Source organism: Aquarana catesbeiana, linkage group LG08, assembly GCF_042186555.1.
Source record: "Aquarana catesbeiana isolate 2022-GZ linkage group LG08, ASM4218655v1, whole genome shotgun sequence".
Taxonomy (NCBI): domain Eukaryota; kingdom Metazoa; phylum Chordata; class Amphibia; order Anura; family Ranidae; genus Aquarana; species Aquarana catesbeiana.
Window position 1 is genome coordinate 301,081,884 of NC_133331.1, and position 16,132 is coordinate 301,098,015.

General features: G+C 40.7%; 1 protein-coding gene across 1 annotated transcript; it reads left to right on the forward strand.

Moving 5' to 3' along the window:
* Positions 1 to 652: 652 nt before the first annotated feature.
* LOC141104773 (uncharacterized) lies at positions 653 to 8,323 on the forward strand. The gene is made up of 7 exons (XM_073594505.1): positions 653 to 739; positions 1,906 to 2,074; positions 2,161 to 2,284; positions 2,401 to 2,498; positions 2,618 to 2,764; positions 2,880 to 3,027; positions 5,067 to 8,323. Exons 3-7 carry the CDS (start codon positions 2,200 to 2,202, stop codon positions 6,890 to 6,892), a joined length of 2,304 nt encoding a protein of 767 aa, XP_073450606.1. The 5' UTR covers positions 653 to 739; positions 1,906 to 2,074; positions 2,161 to 2,199; the 3' UTR covers positions 6,893 to 8,323.
* Positions 8,324 to 16,132: the final 7,809 nt, after the last annotated feature.

Below are 16,132 nucleotides of genomic sequence, written 5' to 3' on the forward strand. Positions count from 1 at the left end.
GTGAGCCAATGCTTGCAACACACAGGTGCACCATCACCTCAAATGAGGAGGGCTCTTACCAGAACCATTGGACCCAGTTAAAGAGTCAAAAAGGCATGTGTATTAATTTTCATCAATGGAGGATCTGTATAGACATCCAGGGGATCTGAGGATATCTCCCAATTTCCGGAGTAAATCGGCTTATGATGCCATCCAGTGGTGCCCAAATGTTTGGAACTCCACAGAGCTTATGCACATGGCGTAACCACGCTCATCTGTACCAGGAAGTGTTTGGATCGATTCCCAGGAAAATAAACCCCAAAAAGCCAAAAGTTTCTCTGAAAAATCTTACATGCTAACAAATTCTGTTTCCAAGGACTGTGTATTTGGCATAATTTAAGGATATCATTTTTGCAAAACAATGTTGTATCTCCATTTTGAATTCATGCTTTTATGTATCCTGAATTTTAATACACAATCAATTTTTTTATTATCTTTTTTTTTTTTATTATTATTGCCTGACTTTTCAATGGCATGTGAAGTATAAGGAAGCATCTGTCAAAGTATTTAAAAAAAATAGCCTGCAGTTTGTATTTTCTCCACAAAGTGGTGATATCACTTACTGTCAGTGGAACGCAGAGATAGGAAGTGATAGAAGGCATTGACAGGAAGTGATGTCATTCGCAGACAGGAAGTTCCCCGGGCAAGGAAAACTTGCAAAAAGTGGAGGGAGGCGTTCCTGTAAGTGGCAGCAGAGGAGGTAATAAGATATTACTTTATATTTACACCCAGTAACCCCCCAGTCATGTCCGTCCTCTTCCTCCATAGTCACTGTAATGTCTTCTATGTCCAGAAGATGCTGCAACACACATATATATAGAATATTGTAATATTTACATCCTAAATATAGAGCCATTTATGTAACTGTCCATCCAGAGCCTCTGGTTTATAGACCAAATACATCCTAAATATAGAACCATTTATCCAACTGTCCATCCAGAGATTATGGTTTATAAACCGGTTACATCATAAATATAGAACCATTTATCCAACTGTCCATCCAGAGCCTCTGATTAATAGATCAGATACACCCTAAATATAGAACCATTTATCCAACTGTCCATCCAGAGCCTCTGGTTTATAGACCAGATACATCCTAAATATAGAGCCATTTATCCAACTGTCCATCCAGAGCCTCTGGTTTATAGTCCAGATACATCCTAAATATAGAACTATTAATCCAACTGTCCATCCAGAGTCATTGGAGTTTTGTAGACCAGATACATGCTGGACAGAAAGTGAAAGTAAATACCAACTAGGACACAGAAGAATACTTTGAACGATGTTCTAACTCTTCTCCAGTCATTTCAAACCTAAAATAAACGATTTTGGTACGAGTTGTTATTTATGTTTTATTCTTATTTTTTGATTTTCAAATGTTAGAATACAAAGTAACAATATACAGTACATATCATATCATGACAAGTACAAAAGGTTGGGAGAAAACTGTGTGCTCAGACCATATCAGACATGAAGTATCCCCAAGATGTCCACATGAGATCATAGTATTCAGATTTATCCTCATTTATTCTCATCCCAAGCAATCACATGATCCGCATTTCGTTTATTGATGGAGCTTCAGTCTGTCGCCAGTGTTGCCTATCACAAATCGAGCAGCAAGAAGTACCAGACCAAACTTTTCTTTATTTGTCTGTAGGAGCTTGGCAACATAGATGAGTTGTTATTTAAAGGGAATTTATGAACTATGGGGGAACTCTGTGCAGACATTTTCCACCCCAGTACAGTCTAGATAATTCTCCATTTATTATCTGTCTACAGAGAGGAGAGTCCTGTATAGGTCAAGCAAAAGTGAGGAGGATTCTGGGAGGTCTGTAGTGATAATTGTTACTTTCTCTCTATACACAGGATTATAAAGTAGAAGAAAATATCTGGCGAACCATTAACACCCAGCAGCCGTCTTCACAGGACATCACCCATCACAGTGCCTCCACCTCACTGCCTGACAACAGAGGTAACTAGTGCCAAGAAGGTTCTAGAAGTCACCACTAAGATCATTGATCTGCTGACAGGAGAGGTGAGCGGTGCCGGGAATTCTGGGACATTATCCAGTAACAGACAAGGGATGTGTCTGGATGGTGACTGTATCATTGTGTGTGTCAGGTTCCTATAAGGTGTCAGGATGTCACTGTCTATTTCTCCATGGAGAAGTGGGAGTATTTAGAAGGACACAAGGATCTCTCCAAGGACGTTATGATGGAGAATCAGCTGCCCCTCACATCACTGGGTAAGAGGAGACTTTATTGTAAAGGAGAGAGCAGTACGGAGGGTCCAACTAGATCCCCCATCATCTGATAAACACATAGAAACAATGTATTCAGTCAGTGTGTGTGTTTCCTACAGATGGATCCAGTAATGGGAACCCACCAGAGAGATGTCCCCGTCCTCTGTATTCCCAGGATTCCACACAGGAAGACCACAACTATGCACAACCTTATCAGGTAGGTGGAATGGAGCAACTAGAGCTCCTATAGAATTTTTAAGCTATGAGAGGACATTATTTTATGATCAATGTATTGTTCCATTTTTATAAATGTATTCTGTCATTTTTGGGGTTTAGGGTGAAGAAGTGAAAGAAATCAAGGTTGAAAATAAAGAGGAAGAAGAGACGTTGGTGAGTGGAGATCAGCAGTCTGTGGAGAAGGGAAGTTCTCTGTACTTTTGGAATTCCATAAAGGAAGATCACAACTATTCACGGCATATTCAGGTAGATGGAACTCAGACATAGAACTCCAAAATAATTCTAATCTTTGAGATTGTTCAATAGTATATAATCTCTTATTCCATTTTTACAAATGCATTCTGTGATCTTTTGGGTTTAGGGCGAAGAACCGAAAGACATCAAAGTTGAGATTAAAAAGGAAGAAGAAGAAGAAGAGAGGTTGGTGAGTGGAGATCAGCAGTCTATGGAGGAGGGGGAGATGATTATGAAAATTAAACTGCAGGAATCTTCTCTACATATGGACACAAGTAAGTAACAAAAACACTAAATAGAAACAGTTTAATGTTAATTTTACTTTTGAGTATTTAGATACATTGTTACATAGTTAAGGAAAGATACACTCACCGGCCACTTTATTAGGTACACCTTGCTAGTACCAGGTTGGACCCCCCTTTGGCTTCCGAACTGCCTTCCTTCTTCATGGCATAGATTTAACAAGGTGTTAGAAACATTCCATAGTGACATGATAGCATCACGCAGTTGCTGCAGATTTGTCAGCTGCTCATCTATGATGCGAATCTCCATCACATCCCAAAGGTTCTCTATTGGATTGAGATCTGGTGAGTGTGGAGGCCACCGGAGTACAGTGACCCCATTGTCCAGTGGTGAGATGATTTGAGCTTTGTGACATGGTGCATTATCCTGCTGGAAGGAGCCATCAGAAGATGGGTACACTGTAGTCATAAAGGATGAACATGGTCAGCAACAATACTCAACACGTCTAGATGCTGAAATGCATTGAATTACTGCCATGTGATTGACTGATTAGCAATTTGTGTTACCAAGCAAATGTAAAGGTGTACCTAATAAAGTGGCCGGTGAGTGTATATGTCTATCAAAGGCACTCAAAAGAAAAATTTCAAAGTGGCTGAGGGTTCATTTCAAAGGCAAATAAGATAATCAGTTCGCCAGAGTTTGCAGTAAATCCTTTATTGCCGTGAATGCTAACCTCATCCCTCGTATAAACTATGTATTTACATTGTCACATCACTTCAGAAAATATATATGTCCATAAAATTCACCCCAAGAGAAAAATAAGAGAAAACAATCAGTGACAGTTGATCCAGAGGAAAGCAGAATACCCATATAAAGCTCAGCCCAGTTTTCTTTCAGGTTAAATGGAAATTTTCCTGATCCCAAAAGTCATTCATTAAAATTTTTGTAATAAGAAACACATCCTGTCATCGAGAACCAGGCTATTCCCCATCTGTACATCTCTTAAAACAAAACACCTTTTCTGTATATAGAGGTGAAACTTTTTTTCTCCTAAATAATGTGCAATGTGTGCTGCTCGTGTACAAAATAAAGAACATCATATACTTCTGTACAGGAAAGACTGAGACTTCTTAACTGCTAACAGTAAGAACGTCATCAACGTATCTACCCCACTGTTCAATGTATTGTTTATGTTGTACACCATATGATAGAATCATGTCCAGTCCTCATCAGAAGAAAGTGATCATATTTATCACTTTACCCAATGTTCCCAACAAATGAGGAGGAGATACTGTACACCATATGAAAGGTCCATCCCCATTCCTCAATATAACATCATGTTCCCAACAAATGAGGAAGAGATACTGTACACCATATGAAAGGTCCATCTCCATTCCTCAATATAACGTCATGTTCCCAACAAATGAGGAAGAGATACTGTACACCATATGAAAGGTCCATCTCCATTCCTCAATATAATGTCATGTTCCCAACAAATGAGGAGGAGATACTGTACACCATATGAAAGGTCCATCCCCATTCCTCAATATAACATCATGTTCCCAACAAATGAGGAAGAGATACTGTACACCATATGAAAGGTCCATCTCCATTCCTCAATATAACGTCATGTTCCCAACAAATGAGGAAGAGATACTGTACACCATATGAAAGGTCCATCTCCATTCCTCAATATAATGTCATGTTCCCAACAAATGAGGAGGAGATACTGTACACCATATGAAAGGTCCATCTCCATTCCTCAATATAACGTCATGTTCCCAACAAATGAGGAGGAGATACTGTACACCATATGAAAGGTCCATCTCCATTCCTCAATATAATGTCATGTTCCCAACAAATGAGGAGGAGATACTGTACACCATATGAAAGGTCCACCTTATTTATGTATGGTATCCTTTTATCTGATTTGTATTCATATTTTTCTCTTCTAATTGCCAGCAATTCCATGCCAGAACTCTTAGAACACATTTAGTGCTAGACCAACATATATGACTTCTGAATTCAAAGTGTAAAAAGTAACATTTATTGTGAGATTTCTTTTTGACAGGTGGACACAATGTCCGGAATACCTCTGAGGAACATCTCATTGTATCTCCAGAATATAAAGCAGAAGATAATAACATTGTACAATATTCTCCAGGAGGAAATCCCATTACTCCAAATATACATCCAAGACCTTCCCAATTGGGGAGATCAATGGATCCCTCTAATCCTGAGGAATCTTCTAATGGATCACACACCAAGACTATAGGATTTTACAATACATATACTTTAATTGTTCCATTGAGTTCCAATGAATCTTCTTCTTTAAGCTATGAAGTAGTTCAGACAGAAGGGTGGTCATTGACATGTCCAATATGTGGGAAATGTTTCACTGAATACAGAGCACTTTTTAGACACAAGCAAGATCACATGAGCATAATCAAGCGTCCATATCCATGTTCAGAGTGCGGGAAATGTTTCCTTTCGCAAAGAGACCTTCTTGAACATCAGAGAAGTCACACAGGTGAACAACCCTATTTATGTTCAGAGTGCGGGAAACATTTTAATCATAAAGGAAGTTTGCTTAGACACAAGAGCCTTCACACAGGTGAGTGTCCCTATTCATGTTCAGAGTGCGGAAAAAGTTTTAGTCAGAAAAAAGCCTTCTTTAAACATCAGAGAAGTCACAAGGGTGAACGTCCCTATTCATGTTCAGAGTGTGGGAAAAAATTCAGTCGGAAAAGAATTTTTCTTAGACACCAGAGCATTCACACAGGTGTGCGCCCCTATTCATGTTTAGAGTGCGGGAAACGCTTTATACTGAGCAGAGACCTTCATTTACATCAGAGAATTCACACGGGGGAGCTTCTCTATTCATGTTCAGAGTGTGGGAAACGTTTCATTCACAAAGCAGGCCTTCTTGCACATCAGAGAATTCATACAGGTGAGCGTCCCTATTCATGTTCGGAGTGTGGGAGATGTTTCACTCAGAAAGGAAACCTTCTTCAACACCAGAAAACTCACACAAGTGAGCGTCCGTATTCATGTTCAGAGTGTGGGAAATCTTACGTTGATAACAGAGACCTTCTTTCACATCAGAGGATTCACACAAGTGAGCGTCCATATTCTTGTTCAGAGTGCGGGAAATGTTTCACTCAGAAAGGAAACCTTCTTGCACATCAGAAAACTCACATTCGTGAGCGTCCCTATTCATGTTTAGAGTGCGGGAAATCTTTTACTAAGAAAAGAACCCTTCTTACACATCAGAAAATTCACATGCGTGAGCGTCCCTATTCATGTTTAGAGTGCGGGAAATCTTTCACTAAGAAAGGAACCTTTCTTACACATCAGAGGATTCACACCGGTGAGCTTCCCTATTCATGTTCAGAGTGTGGGAAACGTTTCATTCAGAAAGGATTCCTTCTTGAACATCAGAGAATTCACACAGGTGAACGTCCCTATGCATGTTCAGAGTGCGGGAAACAATTCAGTCATAAAGGAAATTTTCTTAGACACCAGAGACTTCACATAGCTGTGCATCCCTATTCATGTTCAGAGTGCGGGAAATGCTTTATTCTGAACAGTGACCTTCGTAAACATCAGAGAATTCACACGGGGGATCTTCCGTATTCATGTTCAGAGTGCGAGAAACGTTTCCTTCTGAAAGGAGGCCTTCTTGCACATCAGAGAATTCATACAGGTGAGCGTCCATATTTATGTTCAGAGTGTGGAAAAAGTTTCACTCAGAAAGGAAACCTTCTTCAACACCAGAAAACTCACACAAGTGAGCGTCCGTATTCATGTTCAGAGTGTGGGAAATGTTTCATTCAGAAAGGAAACCTTCGTACACATCAGAAAACTCACACTGGTAAGCGCGCGTATTCAAGTTGAGAGTGTGGGAGATGTTCAATCATAAATCTTCACTTCTTATACACCAGAAGATTCACACGGGAGAGCGTTCCTATTCATGTTCACAGTGCGGGAAATCTTTTAATCAAAAAAAACCACCTTGTTTTACACCAAAAAATTCACACGGGTGAGCGTCCCTATTTGTGCTCAGAGTTCGGGAAATGTTTTGGTCAGAAAAGAAGCCTGCTTTAAGAATTCACATGAGTGAGCATTCCTATTCATATTCAGGTGAGATCTCTCAATTTAGTTCAGACGGGCATCCCTATTCATGTTCAGAGTAAGGGAAATGCTTCAATGAGAAAGGAAAACTTCTTAGACATGAGAGAATTCACAAAGGTGAGTGTCCCTATTCATGTTCAGAGTGCGGGAAATGTTTCACTCAGAAATCTTCACTTGTGGCATACCAGAAGATTCACATGAGCTAACAACCCACCATCCCTGTGCTGAGTTCCCAGGTCTGTACACCTGCTGTGCTCATTATGAGGGGTTCCCACTATCCTTGTTCCTGAGTTCCTTTATTTTTTTACTAGTAATGGTGGCAATCAGCGACTTGTAGTGGGACTGCGATATTGGGATGGACAGTTGGACACTAATACAGTGATCGGTGCTAAAAATATGCACTGTCACTGTACGAATGACACTTGCTGGGAAGGGGTTAAACATCTAGGGTGATGGAAGGGTTAAAAATGTGTGCCTAACCAGTATTTTAGGGTACAGTATGGGAGGTGGTTTTACTAGGGAAAGGCTTTGCAGGGACACAGCATTCATGCCCTCCCTCCTGTCAGAACGGCAATCTGCCTTGTTTACATAGGTAGACCACCGTTCTGCCTGTGTGCTGGATGATCGGCGGGTGCCGGCGGACTTCGAGTCTGTATTACCCACAGATCAGTTCCCGCTGTGTATAATCACAGCGGGAGCAGGCCGCCGGTGGCACGCATGCGCGCCCCCCTTTCCAGAAATGTTGGATCACGTACTAGGTACGTGATCTGGCGCAGCATTGCCACCTTGCTGCCGTATATGTAAGTTACATGGTTGGCAAGTTGATAAAGGAAAAGGGACCGAAAATTTTGAAAAATAAAAAAAATTTTCCTTTGTTTCTGTTAAAAAAAAGGTTGGAAAAAAATAATATTTCTGCATAAACTTAGGCCAAAATGTATTCTGTTACATTAGTTTGGTAAAATAAAAATCATATGCATGTATATTGTTTAATACGTGTGAGAGTTGTAGAGTCTACAATTATGGTATACATTTTTTAAAATTGCTTATATCCATTCTTGGGGCCCTAAAATGCCAGGACAGTACAAACACCCCCCAAAATGGCCTCTTTTTTGGAAAGTAGACAGCCCAAGGTAATTAGTAAGAGGCATGGGGAGTTTTTTGAAATTGTAAATGTTTTGCCACAATTTGTTGGAAAATGAAAGTAAATAAAATGTGATTTTATTTCACAAAGTTGTCATTTTAACCGGTTATTTATCACACACACAGGATGGGTATACTTACAATTACACCCCAAAACACAATCTTCTACTCCTCCCCAGTACGGGGATACCACATGTCTTGGACTTTTATTGCTGCCTATATGCATATAGGTACCCAAAATCCAAGGAGCACCTTCAGGCTCTCTAGGGGCATAAATTGCGCATCTATTTCCTGAATAGCTATTACATTTCTTGAGGCCCTGAAGTGCCAGGATAGGAGAAACACCCAATAAATGATCCCATTTTGCAAAGTAGACCTTCCAACATATTTAATTAGAAGTATGGTGAGTTTTTTGAAGATCGCCTTTTTGAAAGTGGAAAATGAAGAAAGAAGCAAATTTTTCTTTTTTTTTTTTACATACAACTGTCAATAAGATATTTTTCCACACACCATGGGCATACATAGAATTACATTCTGCTATTCCTCCTGAGTATGGGCATACACATATGTGACACTTTTTTGGCATAAATTACACATCTATTTCCTGAATAGCTATTACATTTCTTGAGGCCCTGAAGTGCCAGGATAGGAGAAACACCCAATGAATGATCCCATTTTGCAAAGTAGACCTTCCAACATATTTAATTAGAGGTATGGTGAATTTTTTGAAGATCGCCTTTTTGAAACAAGTGGAAAATGAAGAAAGAAGATAATTTTTTTTGTCGATAAGATATTTTTCCACACATAATGGGCATACTTAGAATTACATTCTGCTATTCCCCTTGAGTATGGGCATACAGCATATGTGACACTTTATTGGCAGTCTAGTTGCATAGTGGGGTCCAAAATCCAAGGAGCACCTTAAGCTTCAAGGGGCATAAATTAGGCATGTATTTTTTTTTTTACTATATTGTGTTTGGAAGCCCTGGAGCACCAGTACAGTAGAAACACCCAGAAAACCACCACATTTTTGAGAGTAAAGGGAAGAGGTCTGGATCCTATGGGGGACATGCACAACTAGGGTTACAAGCAGAGAATTGCTGGGACCTGTGCTCCACCGTTTCAACAGGACACCCCAAGAACATGGACATCTCAGTTCAAACATTTCCAAGTATGGACTTTTCCTAAACAGGCTCCACCTGTACAGGTAACCTGGGGCAGCCACAGTTAGGTTTAGTTGGCAGAAAGACATTATTGCATGTCATACACGTTGCACCAAATGTACAGTAAAAGTTGACCCAACTGCTCAGAGCCTGGTGTGAATATATTCAAGAGGTGCATGTGGGGTCTTGGTGTATTCCTAAAGAACCTGGGTCCATAACAGCAATATGGGGTATGTGTAAAATCCCTACGACAGAGGCTCATTTAGCAAGACAAGTAGGAAGGGGGAGTTGCCATGAGTAATCATAAAGGAAGAACAGCAACCAGTCAATGTCGTGGTACCTGTTTAGGTGACAGGTCCTCTGCTAGCAAGGGGTTTGGTGTGCTCTGACTTCCCTTCTAGCTGTCCACCTCCGCTGCTCACTGGGAATGGACTAGCGTTATGGAGATCTATTGCCTAATCACTAGGTACGGGAAGGGAAGTGTGAAGTGTGAGCACGCATGAGGTCAGCGATGTGTGCTTGGTGGGACCCCATTCTGTTAGTGGGAGTGAGGTAACAAAGGTACGGACTGGTGGAGTGGGCAGAGGCTCAGCCTGTCCCTCCGAATGCAACACATACTGTATATTAGTATAAGTGTGTAGAACATTGAAGGAAGCAGCTTATGAAGGAACTCTGTATTTTGGTCCTACATGTGGCTCATCTCTGAGTTTTAAGGCCGTCATAATCTTTAATTCTTCACATAACCGTGGCCCCTGGCTGGTCCCAGGCATTAGTGAGCATGCCTTCGGGCAAAGTGTTACCCCACGTGCAAGGGATAGTGATCTGGTTCATCCCAGTTCATTCAATATATATAACTCAGAGTAATCAGCATGGGTATAAAGCCGATCATACATGCAAATGGCGGTCACAGCACTTCTAGTAACGGTGGCAATCAGTGACTTGTAGTGGGACACCGGAAGTGGTGGTAATTATTACTGCGCACTTAATGAGAGTAGTAGGAGTCATTGGGTGTAGTAGGCGGGACTTAATGCATAAAAGGCAATCAGTCACGGGCCCCACTAGTTTCTGATGACGCCCAGTGGGAGGGGTGAAACGCGTCAAGCTGAGGAGACCTCGTGACGGTAGTTATTTTATTTATTTTTATATTAATAAATTGTGTTTAAAAAAAAAAATATTTTGATCACCTTTATTGCTGTCACAAGGAATGTAAACATCCCTTGTGACAGTAATAGGTGGTGACAGGTACTCTTTATGGAGGGATCGGGGGTCTAAAATCTCTCCTTTGCACTTCAAAGTATTCAGATCGCTGTTTTCGGCGATTCTGAATACTGTATATTTTTTTAAAACCGGCGCCATTGGCAGCCGAGTAAACGGGAAGTGACGTCATGACCTCGCTTCCGTGTTTACAATTAGAAGGCTGGTACAAGTCTTTCCCTAGCCACCGGAAGTGGGGGATTGGTGTTCGGGCCTCCCGGTGGAACGGGAGGCGCGGTAAGAGCGGCGGGAGGCGGCGGGAAGGGAGGCGTCCCCTCCCGCTCCTCCGGTATAACAGCCGAGCGGCTTTTAGACGCATCGGTTGTTATACCTGGAAAACCAGTCGCCGGCTCTAAAAAAACCGTACTGGGATGATGCCTGCAGCATCCCGGTATAACCTCCGAAAGCCGAGTACGCACATCTGTGTATGCTCGGTGGGAAGGGGTTAATACACAATCAATTTCTTTTTATTATCTTTTTTTTATTGTCTTGACTTTTCAATTGCATGTGAAGTATTAGAAAGTATCTGTCAAAGTATTTAAAAAATAGCCTGCAGTTTGTATTTTCTCCACAAAGTGGTGATCTCATTTACTGTCAGTGGAACGCAGAGACAGGAAGTGATATAAGGTACTGACAGGAAGTGATGTCATTTGCAGACAGGAAGTTCCCCGGGCAAGGAAAACTTGCAAAAAGTGGAGGGAGGTGTTCCTGTAAGTGGCAGCAGAGGAGGTAATAAGATATTACTTTATATTTACACCCAGTAACCGCCCATCATGTCTGTCCTCTTCCTCCATAGTCACTGTGATGTCTATTATCTCCAGACGATGCTACAACACACATATGAAGAGTATTATAATATTTACATCCTAAATATAGAACCATTTATCCAACTGTCCATCCAGAGCCTCTGGTTTATAGACCAGATACATCCTAAATATAGAACCATTTATCCAACTGTCCATCCAGAGCCTCTGGTTTATAGACCAGATACATCCTAAATATAGAGCCATTTATGTAACTGTCCATCCAGAGCATCTGGTTTATAGACCAGATACATCCTAAACCATTTATCCAACTGTTCACCCAGAGCCCCTGGTTTATAAACCGGATACATCCTAAATATAGAACCATTTATCCAACTGTCCATCCAGAGCCTCTGGTTTATAGTCCAGATACATCCTAAATATAGAGCCATTTATCCAACTGTCCATCCAGAGCCTCTGATTTATAGTCCAGATACATCCTAAATATAGAGCCATTTATCCAACTGTCCATCCAGAGCCTCTGGTTTATAGTCCAGATACATCCTAAATATAGAGCCATTTATCCAACTGTCCTTCCAGAGTCATTGGAGTTTTGTAGACCAGATACAGAAAGTGAAAGTAAATACCAACTAGGACACAGAAGAATACTTTGAACAATGTTCTAACTCTTCTCCAGTCATTTCAAAACTAAAATAAAGCATTTTGGTATGAGTTGGTATTTATGTTTTATTCTTATTTATTGATTTTCAAATGTTAGAATACAAAGTAACAATATACATATCGTATCATGACAAGTACAAAAAGTTATGGGAAAACCCTGTGCTCAGACCGTATCAGACATGAAGTATCCTCAATATGGAGAGTATGAGAGAAATTGAACCAAGATGTCCACATGAGATTATAGTACTCAGAATTATCCTCATTCCAAACAATCACATGATCCGCTTTCGGTTTATCGATGAAGCGTCTGTCTGTCACCAATGTTGCCTATCACAGATCGAGCAGCAAGAAGTACCAGACCAAGCTTTTCTTGATTTGTCTGTAGGAGCTTGGCAACATAGATGAGTTGTTATTTAAAGGGAATTTATAATCTATTGGGGAACTCTGTGCAGACATTTTTCACCCCAGTATGATCCAGATAATTCTCAGTTTATTATCTGTCTACAGAGAGGAGAGTCCTGTATAGGTCAAGCAAAAGTGATGAGTATTCTGGGAGGTCTGTAGTGATAATTATTACTTTCTCTCGTTATACAGGATTATAAAGTAGAAGAAAATATCTGGTGAACCATTTACGCTCAGCAGCTGTCTTCATAGGACATCACCCATCACAGTGCCTCCAACTCACTGCCTGACAACAGAGGTAACCAGTGCCAAGAAGATTCTAGAAGTCACCAACAAGATCACTGATCTGCTGACAGGAGAGGTGAGCGGTGCTGGGAATTCTGGGACATTATCCAGTAACAGACAAGGGATGTGTCTGGATGGTAACTGTATCATTGTGTGTGTCAGGTTCCTATAAGGTGTCAGGATGTCACTGTCTATTTCTCCATGGAGGAGTGGGAGTATTTAGAAGGACACAAGGATCTCTACAAGAACGTCATGATGGAGAATCAGCCGCCCCTCACATCACCGGGTAAGAGGAGACTTTACTGTAAAGGAGAGGAGAGAGCAGTACGGAGGGTCCACCTAGATCCCCTATCATCTGAGAAACACATAGAAACAATGTATTCAGTCAGTGTGTGTGTTTCCTACAGATGGATCCAGTAATGGGAACCCACCAGAGAGATGTCCCCGGTATTCCACACTGGAAGATCACAACTATGCCCAACCTAATCGGGTAGGTGGAATGGAGCAACTAGAGCACCAAAAGAATTTTAAGCTATGAGAGGACATTCTTCTATGTAATTTCTTGTTCCATTTTTATAAATGTATTCTGTTATTTTTGGGGTTTAGGCTGAAGAACTGAAAGAAATCAAGGTTGAAAATAAAGAGGAAGAAGAAGAGACGTTGGTGAGTGGAGATCAGCAGTCTGTGGAGAAGGGAAGTTCTCTGTACTTTTGGAATTCCATAAAGGAAGATCACAACTATTCACTCCATAATCAGGTAGGTGGAACTCAGACATAGAACTCCAAAATAATTCTAATCTTTGAGATTGGTTAGAAGTATATAATCTCTTATTTCATTTTTACAAATGCATTCGGTCATCTTTGGGGTTTAGGGCGAAGAACCGAAAGACATCAAAGTTGAGATTAAAAAGGAAGAAGAAGAGAGGTTGGTGAGTGGAGATCAGCAGTCTATGGAGGAGGGGGAGATGATTATGAAAATTAAACTGGAGGAATCTTCTCTACATATGGACACAAGTGAGTAACAGAAACACCAAATAGAAACAGTTTAATGTCAATTTAACTTTTGAGTATTTATATACATTGTTACATAGTTAAGGAAAGATACACTCACCGGCCACTTTATTAGGTACACCTTGCTTGTACCGGGTTGGACCCCCTTTTGCCTTCAGAACTGCCTTCATTCTTCATGGCATAGATTTGACAAGGTGTTGGAAACATTCCTCAGACATTTTGGTCCATAGTGACATGATAACATCACACAGTTGCTGCAGGTTTGGCGGCTGCACACCCATGATGCGAATCTCCCGTTCCACCACATCCCAAAGGTTCTCTACTGGATTGAGATCTGGTGAGTGTGGAGGCCATTGGAGTACAGTGACCTCATTGTCCAGTTGTGAGATGATTGGAGCTTTGTGACATGGTGCATTATCCTGCTGGAAGGAGCCATCAGAAGATGGGTACACTGTAGTCATAAAAGGGTGGACATGGTCAGCAACAATATTCAGGTAGGCCGTGCCATTTAAACCATGCTCAAATGGTACTAAGGGACCCAAAGTGTGCCAGGAAAATATTTCCCACATCATTACACCACCACCACCACCAGCCTGAACAATTGATACAAGGCAGGATGGATCCATGCTTTCATGTTGTTTACATCAAATTCTGGCCCTCCATCTGAATGTCGCAGCTGAAATCAAGACTCATCAGACCAGGCAAGGTTTTTCCAATCTTCTATTGTCCAATTTTGGTGAGCCTGTGCAAATCGTAGCCTCAGTTTCCTGTTCTTAGCTGACATGAGTGGCACCCGGTGTGGTTTTCTGCTGCTGTAGCCCATCTGCTTCAAGGTTTAATGTGTTGTGCGTAAAGAGATGGTATTCTGCATACCTTGGTTGTAACGATTGGTTCACTGTTGCCTTTCTATCATCTCTTACCAGTCTGCCCATTCTCCTCTGACCTTTTGACATCAACAAGGCATTTTCTTCCACACAACTGCCGCTCACTGGATATTTTCTCTTTTTCGGACCATTCTCTGTAAACCTGAGAGATGGTTGTGTGTGAAAATCCCAGTAGATCATCATTTTTTTAAATACTCAGACCAGTATTTCTGGCACCAACAACCATGCCACATTCAAAGTCACCTAAATCCCCTTTCTTCCCCATTCTGATGCTCGGTTTGAACTTCAGCAAGTCATCTTTAGAAGCTGAAATGCATTGAATTACTGCCAAGTGATTGACTGATTAGCAATTTGTGTTACCAAGCAATTGTACAGGTGTACCTAATAAAGTCCCCGGTGAGTGTATATGTCTATCAAAGTCACTCAAAATAAAAATGTCAAAGTGTTTGGGGGTTCATTTCAAAGGCAAATAAGATAATCATTTCGCCAGAGTTTGAAGAAAATCCTTTATTGCCATGAATGCTAACCTCATTCCTCGTATAAACTATGTATTTACATTGTCACATCACTTCAGAAAATATATATGTCCATAAAATTCACCCCAAGAGAAAAATAAGAAAAAAACAATCAGTGACAGTTGATCCAGAGGAAGACAGAATACCCATATAAAGCTCAGCCCAGTTTTATTTCAGGTTAAATGGATTCCTTCCTGATCCCAAAAGTCATTCAGGTAAATTTGTGTAATAAAAAACACATCCTGTCATTTTTTTTAGTAATATACTGAGTCATCGAGAACCAGGCTTTTCCCCATCTGTACAACTCTTAAAACAAAACACCTTTTCTGTATATAGAGGTGAAACTTTTTTTCTCCTAAATAATGTGCAATTTGTGCTGCTCATGTACAAAATAAAGAACATCATATACTTCTGTACAGGAAAGACTGAAACTCCTTAACTGCTAACAGTAAGAACGTCATCAACGTATCTACCCAACTATTCAATGTATTGTTTATATTGTATACCATATGATAGAATCATGTCTAGTCCTCATCAGAAGAAAGTAATCATATTTATAACTTTACCCAATGTTCCCAACAAATGAGGTGGAGACACTGTACACCATATGAAAGGTCCATCCTCATTCCTCAATATAACGTCATCTTCCCAACAAATGAGGAGGAGATACTGTACACCATATGAAAGGTCCATCTCCATTCCTCAATATAATGTCATGTTCCCAACAAATGAGGAAGAGATGCTGTACACCATATGAAAGGTCCATCTTCATTCCTCGATATAACATCATGTTCCCAACAAATGAGGAGGAGATACTGTACACCATATGAAAGGTCCATCTCCATTCCTAAATATAATGTCATGTTCCCAACAAATGAGGAGGAGATACTGTACACCATATGAGAGGTCCACCTCTATTCCTCAAT

Bases quoted from the DNA above. Each gene is read 5' to 3' on its own strand.
- LOC141104773 (XM_073594505.1), top strand. From the start codon at position 2,200: ATGGAGAAGTGGGAGTATTTAGAAGGACACAAGGATCTCTCCAAGGAC. The intron at 2,285-2,400 runs GTAAGAGGAGAC...TGTTTCCTACAG, and splicing joins GCTGCCCCTCACATCACTGG to ATGGATCCAGTAATGGGAAC. The intron at 2,765-2,879 runs GTAGATGGAACT...TTTTGGGTTTAG, and splicing joins ACTATTCACGGCATATTCAG to GGCGAAGAACCGAAAGACAT.